The 27,462-nt window shown below is 46.5% G+C and overlaps 3 protein-coding genes across 3 annotated transcripts in view; 2 read left to right on the forward strand and 1 right to left on the reverse strand.

The window, feature by feature from the left end:
- Positions 1–1,988: 1,988 nt before the first annotated feature.
- Positions 1,989–19,185, reverse strand: LOC117673246 (EH domain-containing protein 3). Its single transcript, XM_034430514.3, has 6 exons — positions 18,189–19,185; positions 12,851–13,027; positions 11,733–11,830; positions 6,687–7,099; positions 5,158–5,322; positions 1,989–4,595 (listed from the first exon to the last, which is right to left on the reverse strand). Exons 1-6 carry the CDS (start codon positions 18,413–18,415, stop codon positions 4,068–4,070), a joined length of 1,608 nt encoding a protein of 535 aa, XP_034286405.1. The 5' UTR covers positions 18,416–19,185; the 3' UTR covers positions 1,989–4,067.
- A 70-nt stretch (positions 19,186–19,255) lies between these two features.
- On the forward strand, positions 19,256–22,737 carry COXFA4 (cytochrome c oxidase associated subunit FA4). Its single transcript, XM_034430515.3, has 4 exons — positions 19,256–19,718; positions 20,311–20,399; positions 21,616–21,676; positions 22,493–22,737. Exons 1-4 carry the CDS (start codon positions 19,305–19,307, stop codon positions 22,547–22,549), a joined length of 621 nt encoding a protein of 206 aa, XP_034286406.2. The 5' UTR covers positions 19,256–19,304; the 3' UTR covers positions 22,550–22,737.
- A 1,670-nt stretch (positions 22,738–24,407) lies between these two features.
- TMEM129 (transmembrane protein 129, E3 ubiquitin ligase) overlaps positions 24,408–27,462 on the forward strand; it is a 7,785-nt gene continuing 4,730 nt past the window's right edge. Inside the window, exons 1-2 of the mRNA XM_034430516.3 lie at positions 24,408–24,872; positions 25,646–26,123. Coding sequence (XP_034286407.1) covers positions 24,665–24,872; positions 25,646–26,123 — 686 coding nt within the window. The 5' untranslated portion in view covers positions 24,408–24,664. The remainder of the gene's footprint in view (positions 24,873–25,645; positions 26,124–27,462) is intronic.

Consider the following 27,462-nt stretch of genomic DNA (forward strand, 5'->3'; position numbering starts at 1 on the left):
CAAGATGACCTGTTAAGAGGTCCACTTTGAAGGACCTTCAAAATGTTGGGGAGATGAAGAGAGAGACTGCTGGAGAAACATTGTTCTGAGGGCCGCAAACTCTGGCAAATAAATCATGGATGAGAGACCTAGAACATCGTTTCAGAAGATGGAGGAAGTGGACAACTGGACCCATGTATGATCCTGGATCAAGAACCCAATTGTGTGGTAAGAGACATCCACACAACTATTTTTGTCATTTTGTTGCATCTCTGTGGGACTGTCCAGGGCCCCCATTTCATAGAACATAGACTCAATAAGGCAAGAAGGAACCTTGGAGGACTTCTAGCCCAACCCCTGTTCAAGGCAGGAGGCCATCCTGGTCAAGTGGTTGTCCAGTCTATTGTTGAAGTGATGGAAGAACCACAACTCTGGGAGGCCAGCTATTGCATTGATTAAATAATTAGTTAATTAATTGTTAATTAATTGTTAGGGGGAGATCCAATAGGAAGGGAAGGAACATCTTCAGGTCAATAATTCCCCGGGGGAATTCTGGGAGTTGAAGTCCACAAGTCTTAAAAGTTGCCAAATTTGAAGCTTCCTGATCTAGGTGATGTTTGAAGTTGTGAGGCTCGCAGAAGGGGACAATCTTATATCATCCAATACAGTCTCTTCCAGGCCACCTTCATGTCTATCTTGGCTAGTCAAGATTGTCCAGAAGACATGTGGTTGGAGTGACTTGACTACCCCCTGCTCAAGAAACCTATGTTAGATCCACCATCAATGTCCACCCGGTTCCCAACTGTCTCTTTTTTGGGGAAGAGGAGAAGAACTGGACCCCAGGAACGTTATGGGACTCCCACTGAGGTAGGACCTTCGAGGTAGGAGCTAGAAGCAAACTTGTGGAGGAAAACTTGTGGTTTTGCTTAGAAGATTGGAAGAGAAAGGTGGACAGCATTTTGACGTTCATATACCTTACAACAATTAAGTAAAGGTTTTGGAACCGAATAGTGGGAGTTTAGGGTTGAACTGTGGGGTTCCTGGTGCTCTCTGAGCTGGGTGTTTTTTCTTGCAGGCGTTTCGTGACCCAACAAGGTAACGTTATCAATGCTAGAAGGGAGAAGGAAGAGGAGGACTGCGGTCCTTGGCACTCTTTCAGCTGGGTGGCTTCCTTGCACACATTTCATGACCCAACTATGGAACATCATCAATGCTAGGAGTGCGGTGTTTCCTCTCTGTATATATACCAGTGGCTTCCTTTGTTAGTGTCGGATGGAAGTGTGGTTTTTTACTTGGTAGTTCCATTATTAAGGTACGGGTAAGTCCTCGACTTACGACTACAATTCAGCCCCAAATTTCTGTTTCTTCAACAAGTTCTGCCCCCATTTGACGGCTTTTCTTGCCATGGTTAAGTGAAACCCCAAACCCTAGTTATTAAAAGTTAGTCACACGGTCGTGTACAGTTGCCAAGACTCTGAATTTTGATCACGCGACCATCGGGATACTGCGAGGGTGGCTAGGTGAGAAAATTGGTCATAAATCATTTTTTTCAGTGCTGGGTCACTAAATAAACCGTTGTAAATCGAGGACTAACTGTATTGTATTTCCTGTTCTCTGTTTTGCAATTAATATAGTACATAGATGACCAGTTTAATAATCTCCAAATAAAATTAGTAGTTAGTAGTTAAATTATTAGCTGTAAATTATTAGTAATCTAGTAGTAAATTATTAGCAATCTAATAGTAAGTTAGTAGGGCCTGTTTTACAAACTAAAATAGTTGTAAAATATTAATCAGTATTCAAGTAAAGGAGACAATATGTGTATATACGTGTATTAGTTCTTTTTTTTAATGCACTTTTGAAAAATGTCCCGTTTGTTTTGTGTCTTTTCTTTGGAAATTTTTTTTGGGCATTTTGCATTTTAACTTTTTGTTTTTTGGAAGAAAATAAAAGCGGAGCCTTTTCTTTTTTTTTTTTAAAAAAAGAAATAAATTAACACGCAGAGAAGATTATGCCCCATTTGCTTTATTAATACTCTTTTTATTTTTTCTAAATTGTCAGTGAATTCGTCTTTGCGAAACAGAGAAGTTTTGCCATTTTCGTTTAGAACGCAAGACAGGATCGCACAAAAAACGGAAGGCTAGAGAGATGCAGAAATAAGCTAATGACAGAGAGACAGACCTACACATACACAAACACATACAATATGCTTTAAGGAATGGAAATATTTTTTTTTAAAAAAAATGCAAAATATAAGGGTGGAAAGATTCCTTATAATTATGTGCTGGTCCAGAGATTTTTCACTGAGAAGAGATTTTATCCTCTTCTCCAATTGTATTTTAAATTTAAAGGTTCATTATTTAACTGTGCAAAATGTGTAATACTTTATACGTAAGGTAAATCTTTTCTCCCTGTTTTTTATGATAATAAAAACATTTTTTAAACAAATTAAATGGGACAAACTAGGTTAAAAACAACAACAAAAAACCCCTACGGAAATCGTGGATTCTTCCGTTCAAAACCCCTTGTGCGGCTTTCCTATTTTTTCCTACCTACCGGTATAAATCTGATTATCCGTTTTTGTCTTCCCAGGTAGGAGTGAAGTTAGTGATCAGGAAACGTGGAAGAATTAAAAACGGAAGAAGGAAAAAAAAAAAAAAGAGCGAAATTGCACAAAGATGAATGATTTCGGAAGCAGCCGAAAATTCCTTCCGGTTGTGTACGACAAATTCTACACAAAAGGCCTTTGTTCCTTCCCTTTCATAATGTGGGGTTTTTTTTTTTTGCTATTTTTTTAAGACACATGATAAATGCATTGTGATAATATAATATATATTACACACACATGGGATATATATCTTTCTATATATAATATTAAAATAAAATAAGTTATAGGCGTCTGGGTTCTCCATTTCTCGCACTCTTCAAAGGACAGTAGAAGTTCGATCTGTCCGAAGGGACAAGTTGTGGGTCTGCCCCCCCCTCCCCCCGCCACGAGGCCGACAAAATCACAAAAAGAGGTGTGAAATGAGAAGCAGGAGTTTGGCTCAGCTCTGGGTTCACAGTTTCACATTTTAAACCTCCAGCAGGGGGTGTCTGTGACCAGGGAAGGTGTAAGATGTAGTTCGGCCCACTTGAAGAGACCATCTAAGAGCGAGATGGTCTCCTCGCGGGACAGAAGGTTTTTCGGAGGCAACATCGGGGTAGGAAGGTTGTGATTTGTTGTAGGGTTGGCTGACAAGCAGATATCACAACGGAGCTGACATGCGGTTTTTAACGTTGTGCATGTGTAGGATGAAAGGCAACGATTGTAGGTTCGTCTTATCTGGAGGGGAAGATCTAACTCGTTTTACGGGTTGGAAGAGCTTGGCCATGACCTAAGTTGGAGATACTCTGGTGACATTGATCATCTAGATGAGGTTCAACCTTCCAGAAACCCTTTTGATTGTGAACTTTTAGGGGTATACCAAACCCAACCTTTGCTGCTCATTAAATCTTAGAGGTCCCCCTTTCATGATTGAGAATGGACCACCAAGTTCTAATTTCCAGCGTGGTCTTCGGAGAGACTTTGCATCATCCTTGAAGATAAATGCGAGAAGAAGGCGTTTCTGACGGACCACGGGTTCCCAATGGGCTGAAGGCCAAGTCATGGGGTAGATGTATCGGTAATCCGAGTCTTCACCAAAGGCCAGGAAGGTTGAACATCAAGACGTTTTCCAATACACCGAAGTGTAAATTTGAAGTCCTGGATTTCATCCAAGGGGTTGACTTAGTTTACAAGGCTCAATTCAACTGGTTGAAGATGAATCCAATCCAACTCAAGCCCTTGGTTGAAGGCCAACAGAGGTTCTTCTCGAAGGTTTACCGTGACTTTCCTTTGATAGACAGGGACTAGGCCACAAGATATGATATCAAGAAGAGAGAGTTGCATAACATGACAACAAAGCACGGTTGAGGTCTATCTCCGATTTTGTCTTCTCAGGTAGGGTTGTCCCATCAGGAGGTGGACCTTGCGCATCTCCAGAGGTTCAAAAAAAAACCAAGACAGGAACCTTTCCCATCTCCCCCGATGGCGTTCCAGAGGTTGGTCAGTCTGCCATTTTCCGCTTGGACGGCGGGATGAGGTGAGGCGGTAGATCGCTGGGAAGCTCGTGGCCTTCCAACTTGACCTTGATAAGATGGTTGGCCAAGGCAAACTCTTCGTCGTCCAACATCCCATCTTTGTCGATATCGGAGAGTTTCCAGATTTTGCCCAACACAGTGTTGGGAAGCTTGGACCTCACCATCTCCCTCTTGGCGTTGGCCCCGGTTATCTTCCCATCGACGGGGGACAAGGTGTAGAAGATTTCGTCGTACATGGGCTTGTCACGGGCCACCACCCAGGTGGCGTCGTCGATGCCTTCTCCGGCTCCTTCTCCGTAGCCATGTCCGAAGGGGCCGTGGAGCGTCCCTTCGAAGGCGCCGCCTTTGACCATCTGGGCCGGCCTCTGGGATTCTTCCTGGCGCACCAAGACCATCAGTTGGGCGATGTCGCGGGCCAACATGTCTTCCACCGCGTCCAACAGCTTGGCTTTCAGGGGCTGGAATTTGCTGAAGTCTTGACCCTGGAGCTGCTCCTGGAGAAGGAGGGTAAGAGATGGGACACAGATTGAGAAGGAGGGTGGCGGTGGCAGAGACGAAAGAAAACTCTGCTTGAAAAGGTTAGAGGATCTCCTGCCTAAACGGGGTTGGACTGGAAGACCTCCAAGGTCCTTCCCAACTCTCTTCTTCTGTTATTTGGAGGAGGAGGAGGAGGAGGAGGAGGAGGAGGAGGAGGAGGAGGAGGAGAGTTTCCTGCCAAAATTGGGATGGGCTAGAATACTTCCAAGGCCCCTTCCAACTCTTTTATTCTGTTATTGTGAGAAGAGGAGGAGGAAGTAAGGAAGGGAAAGGGAAGGCAGGAAGAAAGGGAGGAAAGAAGGACACAAGGCAAAGGAAGAAAGAAGGGAGGGAGGGAGGAAACGAATGGGTGTAATTCAAGGACCTGACCATGGGATGCTGGAAACGTCGTAAATGCGGGCTAGTTGCCAAGTGGCCGACATAGGGCATTCTGGGCATCAAAGTCCACACATCAAAAGAATGCTCCCTCCCCCTCAGAAGAATGAATGTCCTTTCCCCCCCCTATTTCCCATCACTCACTTGCATTTTTTTTAAATTGGGGAAATCTCCAGGTGAGATCTGATGCTCTCTCTCGATCCGGCCGTAAATCTCACCCAGGTTGTTGACCAACTCTTTCTTCTTGTTGTCTTTGCCAAAGACGGAGGGCATTTCTTTCTTCAGAGAGCTGATGATGTAGGCCTGAACCTGGGGAAAAAGAAATAAAAGAGTTAAAATAATAATAATAATAATAATAAAAAAATAAAAATTCAGATCCGAATGATACCAGTAGCCGGGGAGATTCTGACATTCTTGGGAGTCCCTCTGTGGGTGCGTGGGGCGCTGTGTGGATTTGTTTTAAATAAAATAAAATAAAAATGTTATGTTTTCTTTTTCTGTCTTTATCTATGATGTTTTTGCAGTTCTAAAAAGCCTTTGTTGGAGGTCCCGGGTGTTCTCCCAACTGGATGGTTTTCTTGCAGATGTTTCCTTACCTAGCTAGGGAACATCATCAGTGCTAGGAGGGAGGAGGAGGAGGAAAAGAAGGGGAAGGAAAAGGAGAAAGAACAGGAGGAGGAGTAAAAGGAGGAGGAGGAGGAGGAAGAGGAGGAGGGGAAGTAGAAGGAGGAGGAGAAGGAAGAGGAGGAGAAGTAAAAAGAGGAGGAGGAGGAAAAGGAGAAGAAAGAAAAGGAGCAGGAGCAGGAAAAGAAGAATGAGGAGGAGGAAGAGAAGAAGGAGGAGAAAAAGAAAGGAGGAGGAGAAAGAAAAGGAGTAAAAAGAGAAAGATGAAGAGGAGGAGGAAAAGAACGAGGAGGAGGAGAAAAAAAAAGAGTAAAAAGAGAAGGAGGAAGACGAGGAGAAGGAGTAAAAAGGAGAAGGAGAAGGAAGACAAGGAGGAATAAAAGGAGGAGGAGGAGGAGAAGGGAAAGGAGAAGTAAAATGTGGAGGAGAAGAATAATTGTGGGTCCTTGGTGCTCTCTGATGGTTTTCTTGTAGACCTTTCACGACCCCATCAGTGTTAAAAGGGAGAGGGGGGGTTTGTTGGGAGGAGAAGGAAGAAGAGGACGACGAAGAAGAGGAGAACAAGTAGCAGATGGAGGAGGAGGAGAAGAACTGTGTGGTCCTTCCTGCTCTCTGAGCTTGGGAGTTTCCTTGTGGACATTTCACGACCCAATTAGGTAATGTCCTCAGGGCTAAAGGGAGTGCAGTGAGATTTTAAAAAAATATTATACCCTTGTATAAAAATCCCCAGAAAATAAAGCTCTGTATCTCTGTATCTCTCTCTCTATCTACAGTATGTATCTATCTATCTATCTATCTATCTATCTATCTATCTATCTATCTATCTATCTATCATCTAGCCTGGCTAGGTGGCTCAGTGGCTAAGACACTGAGCTTGTCGATCAGAAAGTTTGGCGGTTCGAATCCCTAGTATAGGTGTCCTGCATGAGCAGGGGGTTGGACTAGAGACCCCCTCCCTCCCTCCCTCTATCTAATCTCTTTCTCTCCCTCCCTCCCTCCCTCCCTATCAAAACATCCAAGTACACAAATCCTTCGAGCGATTTTCTCACCTTGGCCAGACGGGCCCTTTTAATCAGGTCGTTCAGTTTCCGAAGCGCCGCGTTCCGGGGGAGACTCTGGATGTCCCGGAAGAGATCCTGTTCCTCGGCTTCGAAGAGTTTACGGTTATCCGGGATCAGCAATGGGTGAGACCAGAAGGATCCGATGTAAACCCGGATGACTTCGGGGGTGTTGACGATCTTCCCCAGCGACCACATCAGGGCCCCGTAGACCCGCATGAGCTGCTGGGTCTCGATCTGGTCGGCCTTGTTGAGGACTACTCTCATCTTATCCTCGTGGTTCTTCAGGGCTTTGATGACCTCCGAAAACTCGTCGGAGATGTCGAGTTTGTGGGCGTCGAAGAGGAGAATGATGCGGTCTACCCGCTCGGCGAACCACTCCAAGACGGCGGCAAAATCGTAGCCTGTCGGGGGTGGGGGTGGGGGAGGGAGTTTTTAGTTGAGCATGAAAGAACCAGGCGATGGAGAGTTCTAGTCCTCCCTTAAGACAGGAAAGCCAGAGGGTGACTTTGGGCCAATCGGAGGAGGAGACGGTGAGTTCTAGTCACGCCTGAGACATAAAAGCCAACTGGGTGACTTTGGGCCAATCACCAGGTGACGGTGAGTTCTAGTCACGTGTTAGGCATGAAAGACAGCTGGGTGACTTGAGGCCAGTCTCTTTTTCTTAGCCCAGCCCAACTCACAGGGTTAATCATTTGCCTTGATTTATTATTAAAAACACAATAAAGTCTGGATATAAACAAGGAAATAAAAAATTTAATAAAGTAATAAAATTAGAACAAATTGATAAGCTCTATTTCATAAAATGAGCATTTGCATTGGAATAGCCTTTTATTCTTCTAACATGTAGGTTTTCTATAGTGTTATCCTTTTTAAGAATGTAAGCCATCCCACAATCACTTTAGGTAAGATGGGCGGCCAAGAGATTTTATAAAAATAAAATTAAAAAATTAAATTAATCAAAAATTAAATAAGAACAATACAATAATACTATAAAATTATATAAATTAAATAAAATAACAAATCAATTAAATAAAAAGTTGAATCAAATTAAAGTAAAAAGTAAATTATTAAATTAAACAATTAGATAAAATTACATAGTACAATAAAACTATATAAATTAAATTAGACAACAATTAAACTAAATAAAAAGTTAAATCAAATTAAAGTAAAAAGCAAATAAAATAAATTAAATTGAATAAGTAAATTACATAATTAAACTAAATTAAAAAAAATAAATTTAAAAATAAATTTAATTAATTAAATAGAATTATACAGTTAAGTTAAATTGCATAATTAAATTAAAATAATTAAACAAAATAATTAAACAAAATGAAAAAAAAAAACCAACCATATTTTTCGTACTATAAGATTCACCGGACCAGAAGATGCACATTAGTTTTTGGGGAGGAAAACAAGAAACAAAAATTCTGCTTCTTGCCTACAGCATCCATCCGATATTCATCTGGCTAGCGTCCTTGCAGCAAACAACAACAAACAGCCTGGTCAGCTTCAGCACGTTATTGCGGTCCCAGCACGCGCCTCGTAAGGGCTCCGCTCCGTTGTGCCCAACACCGGTCAACTGAGCTGAGCTGCCGCCGCCGGGGGACGTTGGAGCCTTCGCTGCTGAAAGTGGCAGGGAGTGCCGCAGCCCATTACCAGTCTCTACGGCCCATTCGCCAGCAAACGGGTGGTGGCGATAGGCAGCAGCCATGGAGATCCCCGCCACCTAGAACAGTTGATCGGCGCCGCACCAATACCCGTCCTCCCCGCCACAATATTCGCTCTATAAGATGCACAGACATTGTGGGCACAAAATTTTGAGAACCGGTGATGTTGGAAACATGGGAAAAAATTTGGGTTCAGAATGTTAAATTCACACAGTCGCAGAATTTGAGGGAAAATTTCTATAAAATGTTTTATAGATGGCATTTAGACCCCAAAAAATTGTCGTGTATGTACCCTAATGTTCAGCCAAAATGTTGGAGATGTGATTGTTTAGATGCTACATATTATCATGTTTGGTGGACTTGTAGGAAAGTTAAGGCTTTTTGGATAAAAATTTGGTGGGTCATGCAGAATGTTTTGAAGAAAAAAATTCAATTTTCTCCACAACTGTTTTTATTGGGTATAGTTAAGGCTTTTACATTGGGTGAAACAAAATTGATATTGTATATGATAACAGCAGCGAGATTGTTGATAGGTAAATACTGGAAGAATGAAGCTTTGCCCACTATCGAAGAATGGATTTTGAAGATGGCCAGTTTTGCAGAGATGGCGAAGATTTCAGCATATTTAAAAGACTGATCACAAGAGACTTATGAATGGGAATGGAAAAGGTGGATAGAATATGTTCAGAACAAATATCAAACCAGGAAGTATCAAATAGCTTTTATTTGAAAATGTTATATTAAGATAGAAATATTTTAATGTAATGAAGATGAAAAATTATAAGGGGGATGGAGGGGTTCAAGTTTTATACAAAAGGGTTTTTTTTTCTTGATCTGAGTATATTGTGTGGAAGCCCGGGGGGAGGGGAGGGTTAGGGAGGGTTAGGGAGGATGAGGTTGGGAAGTTTGGGGTGGGTTGAGGGGGGGGGGGAAAGGGGTGAAAATGTAATTGTAAAACTTTTGCAATAAAGATGCACAGACATTTAAATCCATTTTCGGGGTGGGGGGGAGTGTGTCTTATAGTCTGCAAAATACTGTAAATTAAATGAAAAAAAATTAAATTATTAAATTGAATTAAATGAATTAATTGAATTAATGAAATTAACTGGAAGCTTTGAAAAAGAGCCTGGACTGCCATCTGTCAGAAATAGTCTCCTGCTCAGGCAGGGGTGGGTGGGTGTTGGACTAGATGGCCTTTCAAGGTCCCTTTCCCACTATTGACGTTAAGCTCAATTACATTAAAGATTTATCAGCGATCCTATCCCGAAGATCTGGAAGCTCTTATTTCAGCTGGACCCATCGTAAGCATGAGTCACCGCCTTAATTGAATTCCGTAGGTCACCAAATTCCGGTAAATCTGATCATCGCAATGCTATCTATTATTCAATAAACCCACAATGAAGCTTTTGTTAAGAAGCAGAACATCGTCTTGCATAATTTAGATTTTAGAACGATCGGGGGTGGGGGGGAGGAAAGGAAATTTGCTGACGGAGAATTACGCCAAGGGCAACAACAATAATAATAATAACTTTTATTCATTAAACATGAAACTCACGTCAACTGAACATTTAAAAATGTACCACAAACATCATCATTACTACTATTATTAAAAAATTCTTGCCAGTCCCAATGAAGAGAAATTCATTTGCAGAATGAGATATATTTCCTGCAAAACCTCGCTCGCATTTCAAGCGATGATCAATCAAGTATTCAATATACAGTATATATATTTGCTTTCTTCTCTTATCATAGGTTTTTATATGTATTTTTCTTCAGCCGGGTATTTTCCTACGTAAACCAAGTTTCTCAAACTCAAATTCACTGAGCTATGGCTGCAATTTGAGAAACTTGGTTTACGTAGGAAAATACCCGGTTGAAGAAAAATACATACATACATATATACATACATACATACATACATACATACATGCATGTTTTCGTAGATTTTCACGGGTAGAGGTATGCAAGTTTTGGTGTATTCGGGTCTTTTCCCGTGTAAGATTGAGAGTATCTTGATTGGTATCAATCTTACACGGGAATAAATATATGCCAAATGGAAGAGACAGGCTGTCCTTGCCTTACGATGGTTCATACCGTCGTAAGTCACTACAGTACGCTTATGACACTAATTATTTAGTTACCGCTCGAAGTGATGATAGCGCTGGATAAAAGAGGGAGTTTTTCACTGTGACGAGTGTCGTAGTCGCCGTTAGGCACCCGATCAAAATTCAGACACTTGGCAACCGACTCGTACTTATGACGGTCGTGGCATCCAGTGATTCCCTTTTGTGACCTCCTGACGGCCGCTAGATTCCCTTAACAACCGTGTTGCTAACTTTTCAACTGCAGGCATTCACTTCACAACGGTCGTAAATTGGGGCCTTAACGTCTTCCTTAATGACAGAAATGTTGGGCTCCATCGTGGTCGTAAGTCGAGGACTGCCTGTATTGCCAATGTTCACCATAGTGATTTGCTTCCCTTAACGACCGTGTGTTGTTTTTTTTTATTTAATTTATATGCCGTCCTTCTCCGGAGTCTCGGGGCGGCTTACAATGCGTTAAGCAATAGCCTTCATACTTTTGTATATTTATACAAAGTCAGTTTATTGCCCCCACAAACTGGGTCCTCATTTCACCTACCGGCAGTTGATATGTGTTCCCGACATATCAACTGCAGGGGTTCACTTAACAATGGTGGCCACAAAACGTGGCCACAAATTGACTGAAACGATGTCTCGCTTCGCCACGGAAAATTTGGGACTTTTGTCATAGCCGTGAAGTCGAGGACTACCTGTAGAATATCTGCCTGCCGAGGAACAAAACCGCCAAGGTCTCCCCCGATGAAAACAAAACGGCGAGAAAAATCGGACTTCCAAAATTGGACGAAAACAATCTGGCCACGCCCACCCAGCACTCAGATGCCCACACACCTGATGGTCCTGAGGGCCACGCCCATCCAGCCACACCCACCTGGTGACACTCAGATGGCCACGCCCACTCAGCAACACCCAACTGGCAAGACTTGGATGGCCACGCCCACTTAGTGACACTCAGATGGCCACACCCACTAAGCCACACCCACCTGATGGGCACTCATATGGCTACGCCCACACAGCCACGCCCACCACTGAGCCCGTCACAGACCTAATTTGGAGACGGGGGTTTAAATCCGGTTTTCCAAAACTATTGTGAGAACGACAACAGACCGCAGGCCAGTTTACACATCCCGCACATCCCACATTTGCCTTCGCGCTTGGCTGGACTAGATGACCTCCAAGGTCCCTTCCGATTCTCTCTTCCTATTAACTTATCCTAGGTTTTAAAAAAGTATTTTAAAACTTAAAAGTCACAGGAAAATGATAATCACCTCGGCTAATCCTTTGCTTCTCTCCGGAGAGGATTCCAGGGGTGTCGATCACACTAATGCTGTCGAGGACTGCATTTGGCAGCTGAGCACACACAAATCTGAGGGGAAAAGGGGAAAAGAAAAACTTGAATTATTGGAGAGAAAAGAACATGTCTCACTTGTACCATAGGGTACAATGGATCATTCCGCATAACGTTCTTGGACTGATTCTTAGGAACTTCAAGTTGCCTGGACTCCGACTCCCAGAATCCCCCAACTAGCATCCTTTAAGAGGGGAGGACTCCAACTCCCAGAATCCCCCAACCAGCATCCTTTAAGAGGGGAGGATTCCAACTCCCATAATTCAACTCCATGCTGCCTGGGGAAATCTGTGATTTCCCAAGTCCAAGCATGTTATAGCACACTGGCTGGGGAATTCTGGGACCCCTCTTAAAGCAAAAAGAGATGGAGAGAGTATGAAAGAGAGAATGAGAGATGGGGAGAGAGAATGAAAGAGAAAGAGGGATGGAGACTGAGAGGCAGAGAAAGAGATGGAGAGAGAATGAAAGAGAGAAAAAAAGGGAGGGAGATAAAGAGAGAATGAGAGAGAAAAAGAGATGGAGAGAGTATGAAAGAGAGAAAGAGAGATGGGGAGATGGGGAGAGAGAATGAAAGAGGGATGGAGACTGAGAGGCAGAGAAAGAGATGGAGAGAGGGAGGGAGAGAGAATGAAAGAGAGAAAAAAAGGGAAGGAGATAAAGAGAATGAGAGAGAAAAAGAGATGGAGAGAGTATGAAAGAAAAAGAGAGACTTAAAGAGAGAGGGAGGGAGGAAGGAGGAGAAAGAGAGATGGAGGGAGGGAGAGAGAAAGAGACGGGGGAGAGAGAGAGAAAAAATTCAAAATCAGGCCATGAGGATGTCCATTCTAACTTTAGCCATTCAGTGAGCGGTCATTAAGCGAGGACCATCTGCAGTCAGGAGTAATATTTCTGAAGCTGAAAAAAAGTGATTGGCAGATAAGAAAAACCGGGCTAGGCTGCCGAAGAACCGACGGTGACCGGGTCCGCCTGACCCAGGCCTCCAAAAACCAGTTTCCCCAGTCAAACCAGTTCGGAACGCCGCACCAGTAGCCGACTGACCTGTTCAAGAAGGCGTTGCCGAAGGCGTTGAGTTTCCGGAAGGGCTTCTTGGGATCTACAACCAGCGCATTGCCAGGGATGATCCCTTCCACGTCACCCTGCATCACCGCAATGAAGGAGTCCGTCGTGGGTTCGGGTCCGATCCGCATCCCAGGGAAATCCTGCTCCAGTAGGTACCTAAAAAACAGACATCAAGCACACAAGCCATGAATGGTACCAGAAAGCAAACATCAAACAGGTATGTGGCAAGCAAGGTCGTAAAATGGGGCAAGACTCCCTTAACAAATGTTTCACTTAGCGATGGAAATTTTGGGCTCCACTGCGGTCGTAACTCGAGGACTACCCGAAGTGAACAAGCAACTAAGGTTTAGTGAACCATGTCATTCACTCAACCTCTGGCAGGGTTTCACTCAACAACAGTGGCGAGCGAGGGCCCCCAAACTCACTTAATGACTCGCTTAGCGACAGAAACAGCCGTAAGTAGAGGATGACCCGAATTGGTGCTGAATCAGCAATGTGGAATGGGGTTTGTATTGAAGCCGAGAGATGATGTTAGAAGACGACTCGGGAGACCGAGCGGATCTGACTCAGCAGACAAACCAACCAGGTTAAGAGGAGGAGTGGAAACAAGAAGCCAGCTTTGACTGAAGAGTCTTTTTATTTAGTTTTATTTTTCCAGCGAGGAGAAGAGTGTCAAGACACAGCTGGAGAATCCCAGAGCCTGATGGGTGTTTCCAGCTGTGGTTTGCTGGCCTTAAAAAAAACAAACCAATCCTGATCTCAGTTTCTCAGATGCTGGAACAGGATTTGTCCATCTTGGCAGCTGGAAGATGGGTGGACTTCAACTCCCAGTATTCCCCAGGCAGCATATTTAGAAGCACCAATATCTATCTATCTATCTTTTTCTTTCTTTCTTTCTTTTCTCTTTCTTCCTTTCTCTCTCTCTCTCTCTCTCTGTCAACCATTGCCAAGATGGATGGACTTCAACTCCCAGAATTCCCAAGGCAGCATATTTAGAAGCACCAATATTTATCTTTTTCTTTCTTTCTTTCTTTCTTTCTCTTCCTTCCTTCCTTTCTTCCTTTCTTTCTCTCTCTCTTTCTCTCTCTCTCTCTCTCTCTCTCATATATACTCACACTCACTTTCTATCCATCCGTCTGTCCGTTTCTCAACCTTGGTCAAGATGGGCGGACTTCAACTCCCATAATTCGCCAGCCAACACGCTGGAGGCTGACAATTTTCCTTGTCTCAGATTAAACCACTTTAAAGCTTGCATTAAGCAGAGATCTTTGCTCTCCATTGTCTTCCCGACTCAACTTTAAACCCTCGATTTATGACTGTGGACACCAGAATCCAGTCGGACCTCCTTTCGAAGCCACTCATAAGACCACCATCGTTATCCAGAGCAGCACAGAAAAAAGAAGCTCGAATTAAACCTGGTTTGTTTGAATCCTACATAACCTTCTGCAGGGCGTTTGTACGTTGGACAAAGATGACAAGGCACATCGTAAAAGATCAAAGGATGGGAAAAAACACACACAAAGCTAAGCTCTTTTATTAATCACCACTAATTTGATTAATCATTAACCATGGTTAAAGTGTAGCTTGTACCTGACAAAGGAAGGCTACCAAGGTGCAAGTAGCAACAATAAACCTGGTTCAAAGATCACAGGAATTATAAAAGAATAAAGATAAGATTATCTGGTATGAACGATAAGGCTGGTTTGTCTTGGAAAAACACCAGGGGGGCATGTGATTGTAGTCCTCAAGTTACTACTGTTGGTTTAGTGACAGTTCGAAGTTACAACGGGGTTGAAAAAAATGACTTAGGTTTTCACATGATCAAAATTCGGATGCTTGGTAACAGCCACGTGACCAATGGAGCAACTGCAGCGATTCACTTAGCAACGGTGGCAGGAAAGGTCCCCAAATGGGTTCGAACTGACTTCACAAGCGTCTCTCTTAGCAACGGAAATGTCGGGGTTCATTGCGGTCGTAAAATGAGGACTATAACATTGTGATTGAAGAGACGGGGGTTCAGTTTGATGGGGGTTCATGGAATGACTCGGTCTAGTCAGCCTTACCCACCTCAAGTGATATACAGGTAGTCCTCAAAGTTACGACCGTTAATAATATAAATAATATAAAGTCATAATAGGAATGGCCGTTCGCAGCATTCCCATGAAGATCTCCTGAGTCCCGCAGGAGAAGGGCGGTATAGAAATATAATAAAATAAATAAATAAAATAAATAAAATAAGATCTGACCACAATTTAAATTTGCGCAGAAAACCAGGACTTATTTCCAGTCCTTGGCAAACACATCCCCTATCCAACAGTAGATTCGCTTAACGAGCATGGTGTTCATTTAACAACTGTCGCAAAAACAAATAAAATAAAATTGGAACAGAAATGTGACTGGAATCGTTTAATGAGCATTATTGCTCATTATGGAACCGTGGTGGCGCAGTGGTTAGAGTGCACTAGTGTAGGCTATTTCTGCTGACTGCCGGCTGCCAGCAGTTTGGCAGTTCGAATCTCACCAGGCTCAAGGTTGACTCAGCCTTCCCATCCTTCCGAGGTGGGTAAAATGAGGACCCAGATTGTTGGGGGCAAGAGGCTCACTCTGTAAATCACTTAGAGGGGGCCTGTAAAAGCACTGTGAGGCAGTATATAAGTCTGAGTGCTGTTGCTATTGAATCACGACCATTGCGGTCACGGATCATTACGGTCGTAACTCCAGGACTGCCTGTTTAATTTCAAACCCAACATGTCACGGATGCAAGATGTCTTGTGAGAGTCTTGTTTTAAGGAATTAAGGAGTCTTGATTAAAGAAATAAAGCAAACCAAATAAATGTAATAAAATAAATAAAGAAATAAAGTAAAATAATAATAATAAAATGAAACAAATAAAATGAAACAGTAAAACAATAAAAATAAAAAAACAAACTGAAATAAAACAAAACAAAGAAGTAAAACAATAAAATAGAAAAGAAAGGAAGGAAAGGAATGGAATAGGAATAGGAAATAGAAATAGAGAATAGAATAGAGAATAAAAAGAATAGAATAGAATAGAGAATTGACTACAAAATATAAAGTAGAAAATTGAATAGGATAGGATACAGGATATAGAATAGAATAAGGAATGGAAGAGATTAACAGAGTTGGAAGTCATCCCGCTGCTTAGGCAGGAAGCCCTATACAATTTTTTTTTTTTAAATTTGATTTATATGACGCCCTTCTCCAAAGACTCAGGGCGGCTTACAATGCATTAAGCAATAGCCTTCATCCTTTTGTATATTTATATACAAAGTCATTGCCCCCCACAAACTGGGTCCTCAATTTACCTACCTTAGAAAGGATGGAAGGCTGAGTCAACCTTGAGCCTTGGCGAGATTCGAACCCTGCAGTAATTGCAGGCAGCTGGTCTTAATAACCAGCTTAATAACAGGGTGCCTTAAACCCCTGTACTACCAAGGCTCTATACAATTTGAGACATCTAGTTTCTTCTTAAAAACTTCCAGTGTTGGAGCATTTACAATTTCTGGTGGCATTTAAGGTAAGAGTATGGAAATTAAATTCAAATCGCCTCTTCTTCAACTAGTAATCCTTGTCTTATGAAGATGGATGGAGGCTTGCTTTTCAATATTATTCTGGCTGTTTTTTTTATTCCCGCATGGATCAATTTTTAATTTTTTTTAAAAAAAAAATTTCCCAACCTCCATGGAGAGCACATTTTCTGTGAAAAATCAACATTTTTGAGGGGGTGGGGTGGGGGGGAAGAGAAGGATGAATCGGCAAAGCGATAGCCAGGCCCAGGGTAAGAAATGCTGGGGGAGAGGAGCCAGAGCAAAGAAGAAATTTTTTGGGCTTTTTTCCATGAGGGACTAATGGGCAGAGACCCGAGTTCGAGAGATCGTGACGTGGGGAGAGAGAGGGAGGGAGGGAGAGGGAGAATATAGAAAATATAAATGGAGATGATGGTGTAACATAGTTGGGTTGTGAGATGTCTGCAAAAAAGTCTCCAAGCTCGGAGAGCACCCAGGACCCCATAGTCCGTCTGTCCTTCCTTCCTTTCCCCCCTGCTTCTCCTCCTCCTCTCCACAAACCCTCCTCCCTTCTAGCACTGATGATGTTCCCTAGTTGGGTCACAAGATGTTTGCAAGAAAACCACCAACCTCAGAGCACCAATGACCCCACCAAAAAAAAACCCCAAACAAACCCAGAAATAAATTGCATTTATGGCCCAAATGAAAGTAAAAACACTCAATTTTCCTATTTTATTCATTCTGTCTGTTTATTATGAGCATTTCTCCCCTACACCAGACACAGGAATTCTGGGAGTTGTAGTCCATCCCTCTTAAAGGGGCCCACACCTTGAGAAACATCAGGTGAGAGTTACCAATTGATGGTTACTCCATAGCCCAATCAATCTATTCTTCCCATCCATCCCAACCGGGGGAGATCATGGGAATTGTAGTCCACCCCTCTTAAAGGCCATCCCCCCCTTTGAGAAACACTGGACAAGAGCCATCAATTGAAGGTTGAGCATTACTGTCACAATCACACCTCACCGCAACAAGGCTATTTGCCTCCAATTCGATCCCAGATGGGGGATGATGGGAGTTGTAGTCTCTCTATCCCCAGTGTAAAGAATCCGAACTTGAGAACTAACCATTAAAGGTCGGGCTTTACTTCATAACTCAACAAGGCTATTCTACCCATCCAGGGGGATGATGGGAGTTGTAGTCCACCCCTCTTAAACCGGGGGTGGGGGTGCGCTTTTGAGAAGCCCTTCAGTGAGAGCCACCAAAGGAGGGCTGAGGCCGTGACTCCCAGCCCCATCACAAAAAAGCCTCTTGTACCAGTCAATCCCAGCTGGGGGAGGATCATGGGGGTTGTAGTCCGCCCCTCTGAAAGGGGCCCAGCTTTGAGAAACATCGGGTGGGAGTTACCCATTGAGGTTCAAGTGTTATTTATTTCCCAGCCCATAAAGGGTATCCCCCCCACCCATCGGTCCCAGCCGAGGGAGGGGGGAGATCATGGGAGTTGTAGTCCACCCCTCTTTTAAAGTTCCCCCCTTTTGAGGAAAAACTAGACAAGGGCCATCAACTGAAGGGTCGCCCAGCCAACAAGGCTATTCTGCGGGGGTGGGTGGGTGGGTGGGGATGATGGGACTTGTGGTCCCCGAATCTTTTCAAAGGAGCCCAGTTTGGGATCTAACCACTGAGGGTCGCCCCAACTACTCCAGAGGAGCCAAAGAAGGCTGTGGGAGGGGGGGATGATGGGAGTTGTAGTCCCTAAAGCCACGGGGGAAGGGAAGGGAAGCGCCCCCTACCGGATGAAGGTGGTCTTGCCCGTGGAGTACTGGCCCACCAGCAGCACCATGGGCTTGTTGTCGAAGTCGGCGTCCTCCAGGGCGGGCGAGTGGAACTCGTGGAACTTGTAGTGCTCCTCCAGCGGCAGCAGCTTGGCCTTGTAGAGCTTCTTCAGGCCTTCGCTCACCGTCTGGAAGACCTCGGGGTCCTTGCGCCGCCGGTCGTCGCCCCCCAGCCAGCTGAACATCGCCGCGAAAGAAAGAAAAGAAGGAAAGAAAAGGAAAGAAGGAAAGAAAGGAAAGGAAGGAGGCAGACAGAGAGAGAGAGAGAGAGAAAAGACTCAGCCCGGCAGCGGCGGCGGCGGGAGTTTAAATGCCAGATCTGCCAAAGGACGGCCCCGGAAGCGGAAAGGGCCCGCGCGACGGACTTCCGCTCTGGAAGGAGTACGCCGCGCTAGGCTCTCCTCTCTATGGGCGGCGACAGGGTAGTAGAGGAAAAGGAAGTCGCGCTAGGAGGAGACTCAGTGGCGAGGGATGGGGGGGGGCTGGGTTCCGGCCTTCTGGTTGGCTAAAGAATGGGTGGGGCTTCCGGGCAGAGCGCGGCGCGCTAGGAGGAGACTCTATAGGCGGCGCCGGTTAGGTAGATCAAAAGGAAGCCGCACTAGGAGGTTACTCTATGGTGGAAGGGGGGGTCCTGCCTTCTGAATGGAAGGGAGGCTTTAGGTTTGCGGGGCAAATGCACGGCACGCTAGAAGGAGACTCTATGGCAAGGGGCCGGTTTTCCGGTCGGGCTCTATGGCAGGGCTTCCACAATTAGGGGGTTCCAGTTAGTAAAGCACGGCGCCCTAGGAGAAGACACTATTGCGGGGGGAAGGGGGGGTTAGCCTTCTGGATGCGTCATTGAGTGGGACTTTTGGGTAGAGAAGACCGCAAAAGGGCAGCAAAGGGGAACCGTCACGCCGCACTAGGCGGAGTCTCTATGGTGGGGTCGGCCGTTCTTGCCCAGCACAAGCCGTGTGTCCTCCACCTGTGAGGACTTCCGGTTACATAGAGCATAGGAACACCGCGCTAGCCGGACACTCTATGGCGGGGTCTGTCCTTCTGGCCCAGCCCAAGCCGTGTCAGCACTAACGTTCAATGGGACTTTTCTCTGCCCCTTTTTTCTCCTCCGTGGTCTCGGCTGCCCCCTGGCGGCCGAGTGGAGCGCACAGGCGCGCTCGGGGAGGCTGGCGGCCGGCCGCGCAGGCGCAGAGTGGCCTGGCGAGCCTGGTCCTCCGCAGAGGTGGCGCATTTGGGGGAGGGGGAGGGGGAAAGGAGAGAGAAAGAGATGGAGATTTGTTCGCCGCAGCGCATGCGCGCGGCCGCCTCGTGAGGCCGGTCCTCCGCAGAGGTGGCTACTTCAGTGCCTGCGCGGGGTCCTGGCTTGACATTGATTCGGACGCCATGTCGCAGCAGCAGCCTCGAGCCCCTCCGGCCGCCGCCGCCGCCTCTGCCGCCCCCAACCCGGGCGTGATTGGCTTCCTCCGCCACCAAGTGAAGCATCGGCCTAGCGTGAGTGGCTCCCCGGGACTCCCGCCCCCATCGTCCCCGGCAGGGACTCACCGCCCTAAGGGGCCATTCGCTCGCCTGGACTCCAGCTCCCATCATCCCCTAAGTGGGGCTACCTACCGTAGAGGTCATTCGCACGCCTGGACTCCAGGTCCCATCGTCCCCGGCCGGTGCAAGCTCTCCCCCCACCCACGGGGTCGTTTATGTTCCTGGACTCCAGGTCCCATCATCCCCGGCACGTGATCCAAACCCCAGGCTCCTCTTTTAACGCAGGCTGCCCTGTCACCCGATTCCCCCTTCTTGACCAGCCAAAGTCAATGGGGGGGGGAGACGGATTCGCTTAACAGCCTAACCCACTGCGTTGATTCGCTTAACAACGGTGGCAAGGGAGGTCAGAAAACGGGGCAAACCTCCCTTCAAGACATTTTTGGGGCCCCGTTGAGGTCGTAAGGCGAGAGGACGGCCCTTATTTCTTAGCCTCCCTCTCTTTCCCAAAGTCAAACTTCCGACAGCCTCTAAACGGCCGTAAATCCGAGGACTTCCTGTATCGCTCCTAATTTTTAATCCTAATTTTTACTTTTTTTTTTTCTCGTAGCTTATTCCGCTTTTCATAATTATGGGGACTGCAGTGGCCGGTGCCGGACTCTATTTGATGCGTCTGGCTTTGTACTGCCCCGAAGTCAGGTATGTCTCCGTCGCACCCACATTAAACCTGGTTTATTATCCTACAAACCGCAATTGTTGGGTTGGAAGAAATTCTCTGGAGCTGAATTAGTCATTTGCAGCTGTCACTATTTTTTTCATTTTGCAAACAAGAAAAAAAAACATGGAGAGTAAAAGGACCAGCTGTCTTTTTTACAAACACTTAATATGGGGACCCCTCAGGACTTAACAATGGTTCATTTAGTGACCATTCGAAGTGGCATTGAAAAAAAGTGATTTATGACCATGTTTCATGCTGTCTGGACTTCAACTCCCAGAATTCCCCAAGAGTCATGGGGAGATTGGGTTCCTTGGTGCTCTCTGAGCTTGCAGAGGTTTCTTGACCCAACTATGGAACATCATTAGTGCTAAAAGGGAGGAGGAAGAAGGATTGTGGGATCTTTGGTGCTCTTTGAGCTATGTGGTTTTCTTGCAGACATCTTATGACCGAACTAGGGAATGTCATCAGTGGTAGGAGGAGTGTGGGGTTTGCTCTTTATTTATATACAATCCTTTCTAGCACTGATGATGTTCCATAGATAGGTCATGAAATGTCTGCAAGAAAACCACCAAGTTCAAAGAGCACCAAGGGCCACACTGTCCGTCCTTCCTCCTCTTCCTCCTCCTCCTCCTCCTCTTCCTTCTCCCGCCCTCCCTTCTAGCACTGATGATGGTCAGTGATGGTCCTTGGTGATCTCTGAGCTGGGTGGTTTTCTTGCAGACATTTCATGAACCATCTAGGGAACGACATCAGTGCTAGCGAGGAGTGTGATTATTTTGTGTATAACCCCACTCATAGCACTGATGATGTTCCCTAGTTGGGTTATGAAATGTCTGCAAGACAACCACCCACCTCAGAGAGCATCCAAGGACCCTAAAGTCCTTTCTCCTTCCCTTCCTCCTCCTCTAGCTCTGATGACCCTAGTTGGGTCATGAAAAGTTAAGAAAACATAACAGTCTTTAAGTGAGCCTATTTCTCCCTCCCCCACCCCCCCCAATGGGATTTTTTGTGTCCCAAACCAGAAACAAAGATCAGAAACAGCTACCGGAGGAGAGAAGTTGCAGCCATTAAAACGAGTCTTGAGTAGTTTTGCAAAGGCCCGTCGTAACTTAGAACAAAGCAACTGGTCGTTAAGCAAGGACTACCTTCATATAGTGACCTGATTGTGTCTGTTTTCTCCCCCTCTTTTCCTCCTAGATGGGATAAGAAGAATAACCCGGAGCCATGGAACAACCTTGATCCCACTCACCGTTACAAGGTGTGGCATTTAAATGTCGAATAAATTACAACGCTCGGTATATGACAGGTTTTGCGAGGGCATTCAAAGCAGAGAGGGTTGGACTAGATGACCTCTGGGGTCACTTCCATTATTGTGATTCCATTATTCTGTTATTTTAAGGGGCTCCATGGATACGGATTAAAGGGCTGGATTTAAATTAGCTTTAGGATCCAGCCAGACTAACAAAAATAAAAACTTAAGACGATAAAAGCGGATTAAATTCTAAGGCCGCCAAGTCTTTTACAATCCTCATTATAGGTGGTACCTTGCTCAAGGACTAGATGACCTCTGAAGTCCCTTAAAAACTCTGTGATTGTGTTATTCTGTAAGGGTCTCCTGTTTGAGCAGGAGGTTGGACTAGATGACCTCTAAGGTCCTTTCCAACTCAGTTATTTTATTCTCATTTATTCTATTTATTTAAGGCGGGACTAGAACTCACCGTCACCTGGTGATTGGCCCAAAGTCACCCAGCCGGCCTTCCTGCCTAAGGTGGGACTAGAACTCTCTGTCTTCTGGTGACTGGCAATTTTTCACCCTGTTGCAAAGTTCTGTCCGTCTAGATATTAAGGGCTACGGATTGTTTTACAGCAGGGTTAAGAGTGCTGTGCAACTGAGTAGTAAGACCACTTATTAAAGTAGTAGTAATCCATATTTTGGTTGAAAATTGGAATCCAAGGAAGTACAAAATCGGTAGGTGTTTTTTTATTTATTTATTTTTTCGCATTTGATTTCAAGTTTTTTCTCTTTTTTGCAAAAGCAACCACTCCTCTCCATAATTCTCTTTTCTTTTTCCAGTTCTTTGCTGTCAACATGGATTATAGCAAGTTGGAAAAAGACCGTCCCGACTTCTAAAACGAGGTGGGTTTTGCAACCGTTCTCGCAGCCGCCATCCAATGAAGGTCTTCCGGAAGCTGACCGCACAATCCCTTTCACTCGTCACAATCCAGGAATTAAAATTTTTGTGTGCATTGCCTTGAAAAATAATGTGTTGGAGACGTGCATGCTTAAAATTAATAAACGAACCACTTGAAAAATTTAAATATCGGTGAGACTTCAATTCCCAGAATTCCCCAGCTGGATTTACTAAACCTTAAAACTGGACCTTTAAAAATATTATTTATTAGAGATGGAAGTAAGATAAATATATATAAAGATAAACATAAACATAAAAATGATCTGCAGCGGCAGATATAAATACTGGCTATTTTTATTGGCAGTCCTTTTATTTTGGAGCAGAATTGAGCCCCCCAAATGTTTGTGTGACAGTTGTGAAGTGAATTTTGCCTCATTTGATGACCTTTCTCACCGCCGTTCTTAAGTGAATCCCTGCCGTTGTTCAGTTAGCAACCCAGTTCTTAAGTGAATCCGGCTTCCTGCTTGTCAGAAGGTTGCAAAAGGAGATAATGTGACCCCGGGACGATGCCACTGGTCGTAAACACGAGTTGGTTGCCACGCTGGGGAATTTTGATCAGGTGTCATGGTCATTAAGTGTGAAAAACAGTATGGCAGTCCCTTTTCTTCTGTGTCATTATAACTTTGAACGGTTACTAAATGAATGACTACCTGTATTTAAAATCTGGCTCAACATGGCTGAGTGCCAAGCTGACCTAGAAAAGAGATCTCGGAGGTTTGGGATGGGAGACCACCAGGAGAGCCAAGGGCCTTAGAATAATTTGGGAAATTTAAATTGGAAGAGAATCCGGGCTCAAAGATGGATTAGGAAGTCAAGCTTGACCAGAACTGTGACTGGAGGGAAATTTGACGTATCCCAGAGTAGTATTAACAATTTTCCTTGTTAATATTACTCTGGGCTACACAATGGCCTGTTTGGGATGGGAGACCACCAGGAGAGCTAAGGGTTGTAGGTAAAAGTAGGGGGAAAAAAAAACTCCAGCCACAGCAGAGTTGCTTCCCTAAATGGAAGCCTGGAAGATCCCTGCAAGATCCAAAGCCTGCTCGGTTTCTTTTCACAATAACTATTCCTCGACCCACATTTCTGTCGCTAAGTGAGACATTTGTTGCAAGCGAATTTGACGAGCTTTCTGGACACTGGTTATGAGAATGACTGCACTTGTTCAGTTAGTGACACGGTCGTTAAGCGAATCCGGCTTCTCCATGGAGTTGGCTGGTGAGAAGGTCGCAAAAGGGGATCAAATGACCCCTCCACAGGACGCTGCGACCGTCATAAAAGATGAGTCAACTGCCGAGGTTGATCATGTGACCAGGGGGCTAATGCAACAGTCGTGAGAAAAGCAGCCTGTTTTCAGTAACTTGGAACGGTCACTAAATGAACGGTCGTAAATCAAGGACCATATTATTAAACGTATAGGGTACAAATCACTTCTGTGTGGCAAATTGGGCTGCTGGGCCCCATTGAAGGAAATCGGGGGCCCCCGAGGGCCAATTGGTCACTGGGCTGGGGGTTGGGAATCCCATTTGCAGCACAGCTCCAAGCTGGGGAAGAGACTTCAACTCCCAGAGTTCTTCGCGCGAGACGTCACGCAGGCGTGAGGAGAGAAGGTGGACTACGTCTCCCGGCATCCTCCGCGGGTGGGAGGGGGGGGCAGGGCCTTTCTAGCTCAGTCGCGTTTGCCTGGCCGAGATGAAGGACTTCAACTCCCAGAGTTCCTCGCCGCCGAACGTAACATCGCAAAGCTGAGGTCGCAGCTGGCACTTCAACTCCCAGAGTGCCTCGCGCGCCGCTTCCGCCGGCGGAAGTCCTCCGCAACTCAGGCGGGACTTCCAACTGCCAATAGCAGGGCGCCTCACCGGCGAATGGGCCGAGTCGCATGGAGGAAGGACTTCGACTCCCAGAGTCCCCCGCGCTCTGCTTCCGCCGGCCCGCTCCCCGAGGGCTAAAGGGGCGGGGCTGCAGCTCCCAGCGCAGAAGGAGGCCGGCGGCGAGCGCGGAGGGGCCTGGACTACATCTCCCGCCATCCCCCGCGCGGGGAGTTTTTGGGGGTCCCCATGGAGGCCCCCGCGGCGGCCACCTTCACCCTGGCCTACCTGGTGCTGACCTTCTGCTTCGTCTTCCCGCCCACCGAGTTCCACCTGGCCGGCCTGACGGTGCAGAACCTGCTGGGCCGCTGGCTGGGCAGCGAGGACGCGGCCTTCGTGCAGTACCACCTGCGGAGGGGCTCCGGGACCCTCCTGGCCCACGCCGCCCTGCCCCTGGGTGAGGGGCTTCCCGGGGGGCGAGGAGGGGCGGCCTGGCTCCGGGGGAGGGGGAGGGACAGCCCCAAGGGGGGAGGGCGGCGGCCCCAACAGAAGGGGGTGCAAGGAGGGGGGAGGGGGAGGGGAGAAGGGGTGGACTGACCCCCCCCTTTAGCGTCTGGCCCTGGATCCCCTCATTCAGCTGCGGGGCGGGGAGGGGTAGAAAGGGGAGGGAGGGAGACCCCTGAGGAGGGGGGAGGTCAGGGAGGGGGAGGGAGAAAAGTGGGGAGGGAGAGGGGACCCCCAGGAGAGGGGCTGGGAGAAGGGAGGAGAAGCCCCAAGGGGAAGGAGAGGAGACCTCCAGGAGGGGGGGCAGGGAGGGGGGGAAAGGAGAATGGAGGAGGGGTAACTACCCACCCCCCCGCTTCGGGTCTGGCCCTGGACCCCTGCATTCAATGGGGGGGGAGGGGCGGGAAAAGAGTAGAGGGAACGTGAAGTGGGGGAGGGAGAGGAGTCCCCTCCCCACAAGAGAGGGAGCTGAAAGGGGAGGCACAACCCCCAAGAGGGGGGGACAGGCATGGTGTGTGGGGAAGGGGAGCCCCAAGGAGGGGGAACGCAGGGGAGGAAGGAAGGAAGGAATGGAGAACAGGGAGGGAGGAGAGAAAGAAAGAGAAAAGGAAGGAAGGACAGCGAAAAAGAAGGGGAAGGTGAAAGAAAAATAGGAAGGAAAAGGAAAGAATTAAGGAGCGAAAGAGAAAGAAAGAGAGAAAGAAAGACCTCTCCCCTCTTCCACAGGCTACTACCTGGGCATGTGCTTCGCGGCACCCGAAAAGCAGCTCTGCAACATCTCCCAGGCGCACATTCTGTGGCAAACCTTCTTCGCCGGGGCCCTTCTCCTCCTGGTCCTCGCGGGCACCTTCACCTACTACTGGTCCCGGGAAGGCTGGTCCCACCACCCGCTGGTCCAGCTCCTCTCCACCTTCGCTCTGCCGCCCCACGCCGGCTGGTGGACCGTGGCCTCCGCCATCAACACCGAATTCCGGAGGATCGACAAGTTTGCCACGGGGCCGCCGGGGGCCCGACTGATTGTGACCGACAGCTGGATTATCAAAGTGACCACCTACTCCTTCCATGTGGCTGAACAGCGGGATGTCCAGCTGACCGTCATAGACTCGAGGCAGCAGGACCTCTTGCCGGACGCCAGCATGCCTGCTCAGTTCCTCACCATCCGTGTGGCCAGCGCCAATCCTCACGTCAAAACCTTCGACATCCGGTAACGTTTCTCCCAGGATCTGTTGGGTGGGGGGGCGGCTTAACTTGAACTTGGAGCCGAAGAGATTTAGCAATCTGGAACGCAACCCCGAATCATTTTCCTCTGGCAGTTCCATTTACGCAGGTAGTCCTCGGTTTACGACCGCAAATTTCTATTTTGTAGCTTGTTGAGCCTGTCATTTCAACTGTTCTCGTCCCCAGTTGTTAAATGAATCCCAGCAGGTTTTAATCACACGGTTGTTAAGTGAATCATCACAGGTTTTAAGCAAACTGTGGCGACATCTCTGCAGTCGCATAATTAAAATTCGGACACTTGGCAACTGACTCATATTTATGGCGGTTGCAGCATCCTTGGGTCACGTGATTCTCCTTTGCGACCTTCTGACCAGGGGGGGAGCCAGCTTCACTTAACAATCATATGACTCGCTTAACAACTGTAGAGATTCACTTAACCCCTGTGGCGAGAGAGGCCGTCTAGTGGGGCAAAGTTTGCTTCACAAATGTCTCGCTTAGCGATGGAAATTTGGGGCTCGGTTGTGGATGTAAGTCGAGGACTAGCTGTATTTTATTTCGAGGTAGCCTCAACGTACGACCCCAATTGTGTTGCTAAATGAGATTTTATTGGAATTTTGTACCCTTTTACGGCTTTTATGTCCGACTTGTTTTGAGTGAATCATGGCAGTCCTTAAACAAGTCATGTGGTCGTTAAATGAATCCGCCTTCCCCATCGCAGAAGGGGATAACAGGAGTCCAGGATGATCCAACCGTCACAAATTTTAAGTGATTTGACTAGCCTCCGAATGTAAATCCCGCGACGGTCTTAAGGGTGGGGAAAAAAAGGCTCCCGGGTCCCTTTTCCTTTTTCCGGGGCCGTTGTAACTTGGAACAGTCCACAAAACGAATTGTCATTAAGTCGGGGACCATCCAGGTTCACAAACCATGCCGGTTTGTCGTTTATTTTGGAATCCAACATTGTTTATTCCCAAAATCGGGACCTGACTGTAAGGCCCGGCCTCTTCCCCCCTTATTCAAGAAAGCTCAGAAACTCTTGAAACTTTTGCCTTTCGAAAGGAACCTTTTATTGAGAGAAGGGGTGAAAGAATCAAAGCAGGCTCTGAATTCCCTCGGGCCACACAACTAGGATTAAGGGCGTTAGGAACCCCCTCGCAACCGTCCGATGTGGATTCCTCCAATCCGCCGGGTGTGAAGATGTTGTTTTTAGCGGCCTCTCTGAGAAAGAGAGATAAGGAAAGTTTCCCAGGGACATCTTCTGGTTTTTCAATCCACACAACCCCTCCCTCCCTTTGCATTTCCCAAGAGGTGAGAATTCCCCAGGAATC

The sequence above is a fragment of the Pantherophis guttatus genome, chromosome 4 (genome assembly GCF_059756535.1).
Source record: "Pantherophis guttatus breed Tessera chromosome 4, ASM5975653v1, whole genome shotgun sequence".
Lineage (NCBI taxonomy): Eukaryota > Metazoa > Chordata > Lepidosauria > Squamata > Colubridae > Pantherophis > Pantherophis guttatus.

Coding starts and splice junctions, on each gene's coding strand:
- COXFA4 (XM_034430515.3), top strand. CDS start 19,305: ATGGGACTTTTCTCTGCCCCTTTTTTCTCCTCCGTGGTCTCGGCTGCC. Junction 19,719..20,310: donor AAGTGAAGCATCGGCCTAGC/GTGAGTGGCTCC, acceptor TTTTTCTCGTAG/CTTATTCCGCTTTTCATAAT. Junction 20,400..21,615: donor TTGTACTGCCCCGAAGTCAG/GTATGTCTCCGT, acceptor TTTTCCTCCTAG/ATGGGATAAGAAGAATAACC.
- LOC117673246 (XM_034430514.3), bottom strand. CDS start 18,415: ATGTTCAGCTGGCTGGGGGGCGACGACCGGCGGCGCAAGGACCCCGAG. Junction 11,831..12,850: donor GGCAACGCCTTCTTGAACAG/GTCAGTCGGCTA, acceptor TTTTCCCCTCAG/ATTTGTGTGTGCTCAGCTGC. Junction 7,100..11,732: donor GAAGCAAAGGATTAGCCGAG/GTGATTATCATT, acceptor CACCCCCGACAG/GCTACGATTTTGCCGCCGTC.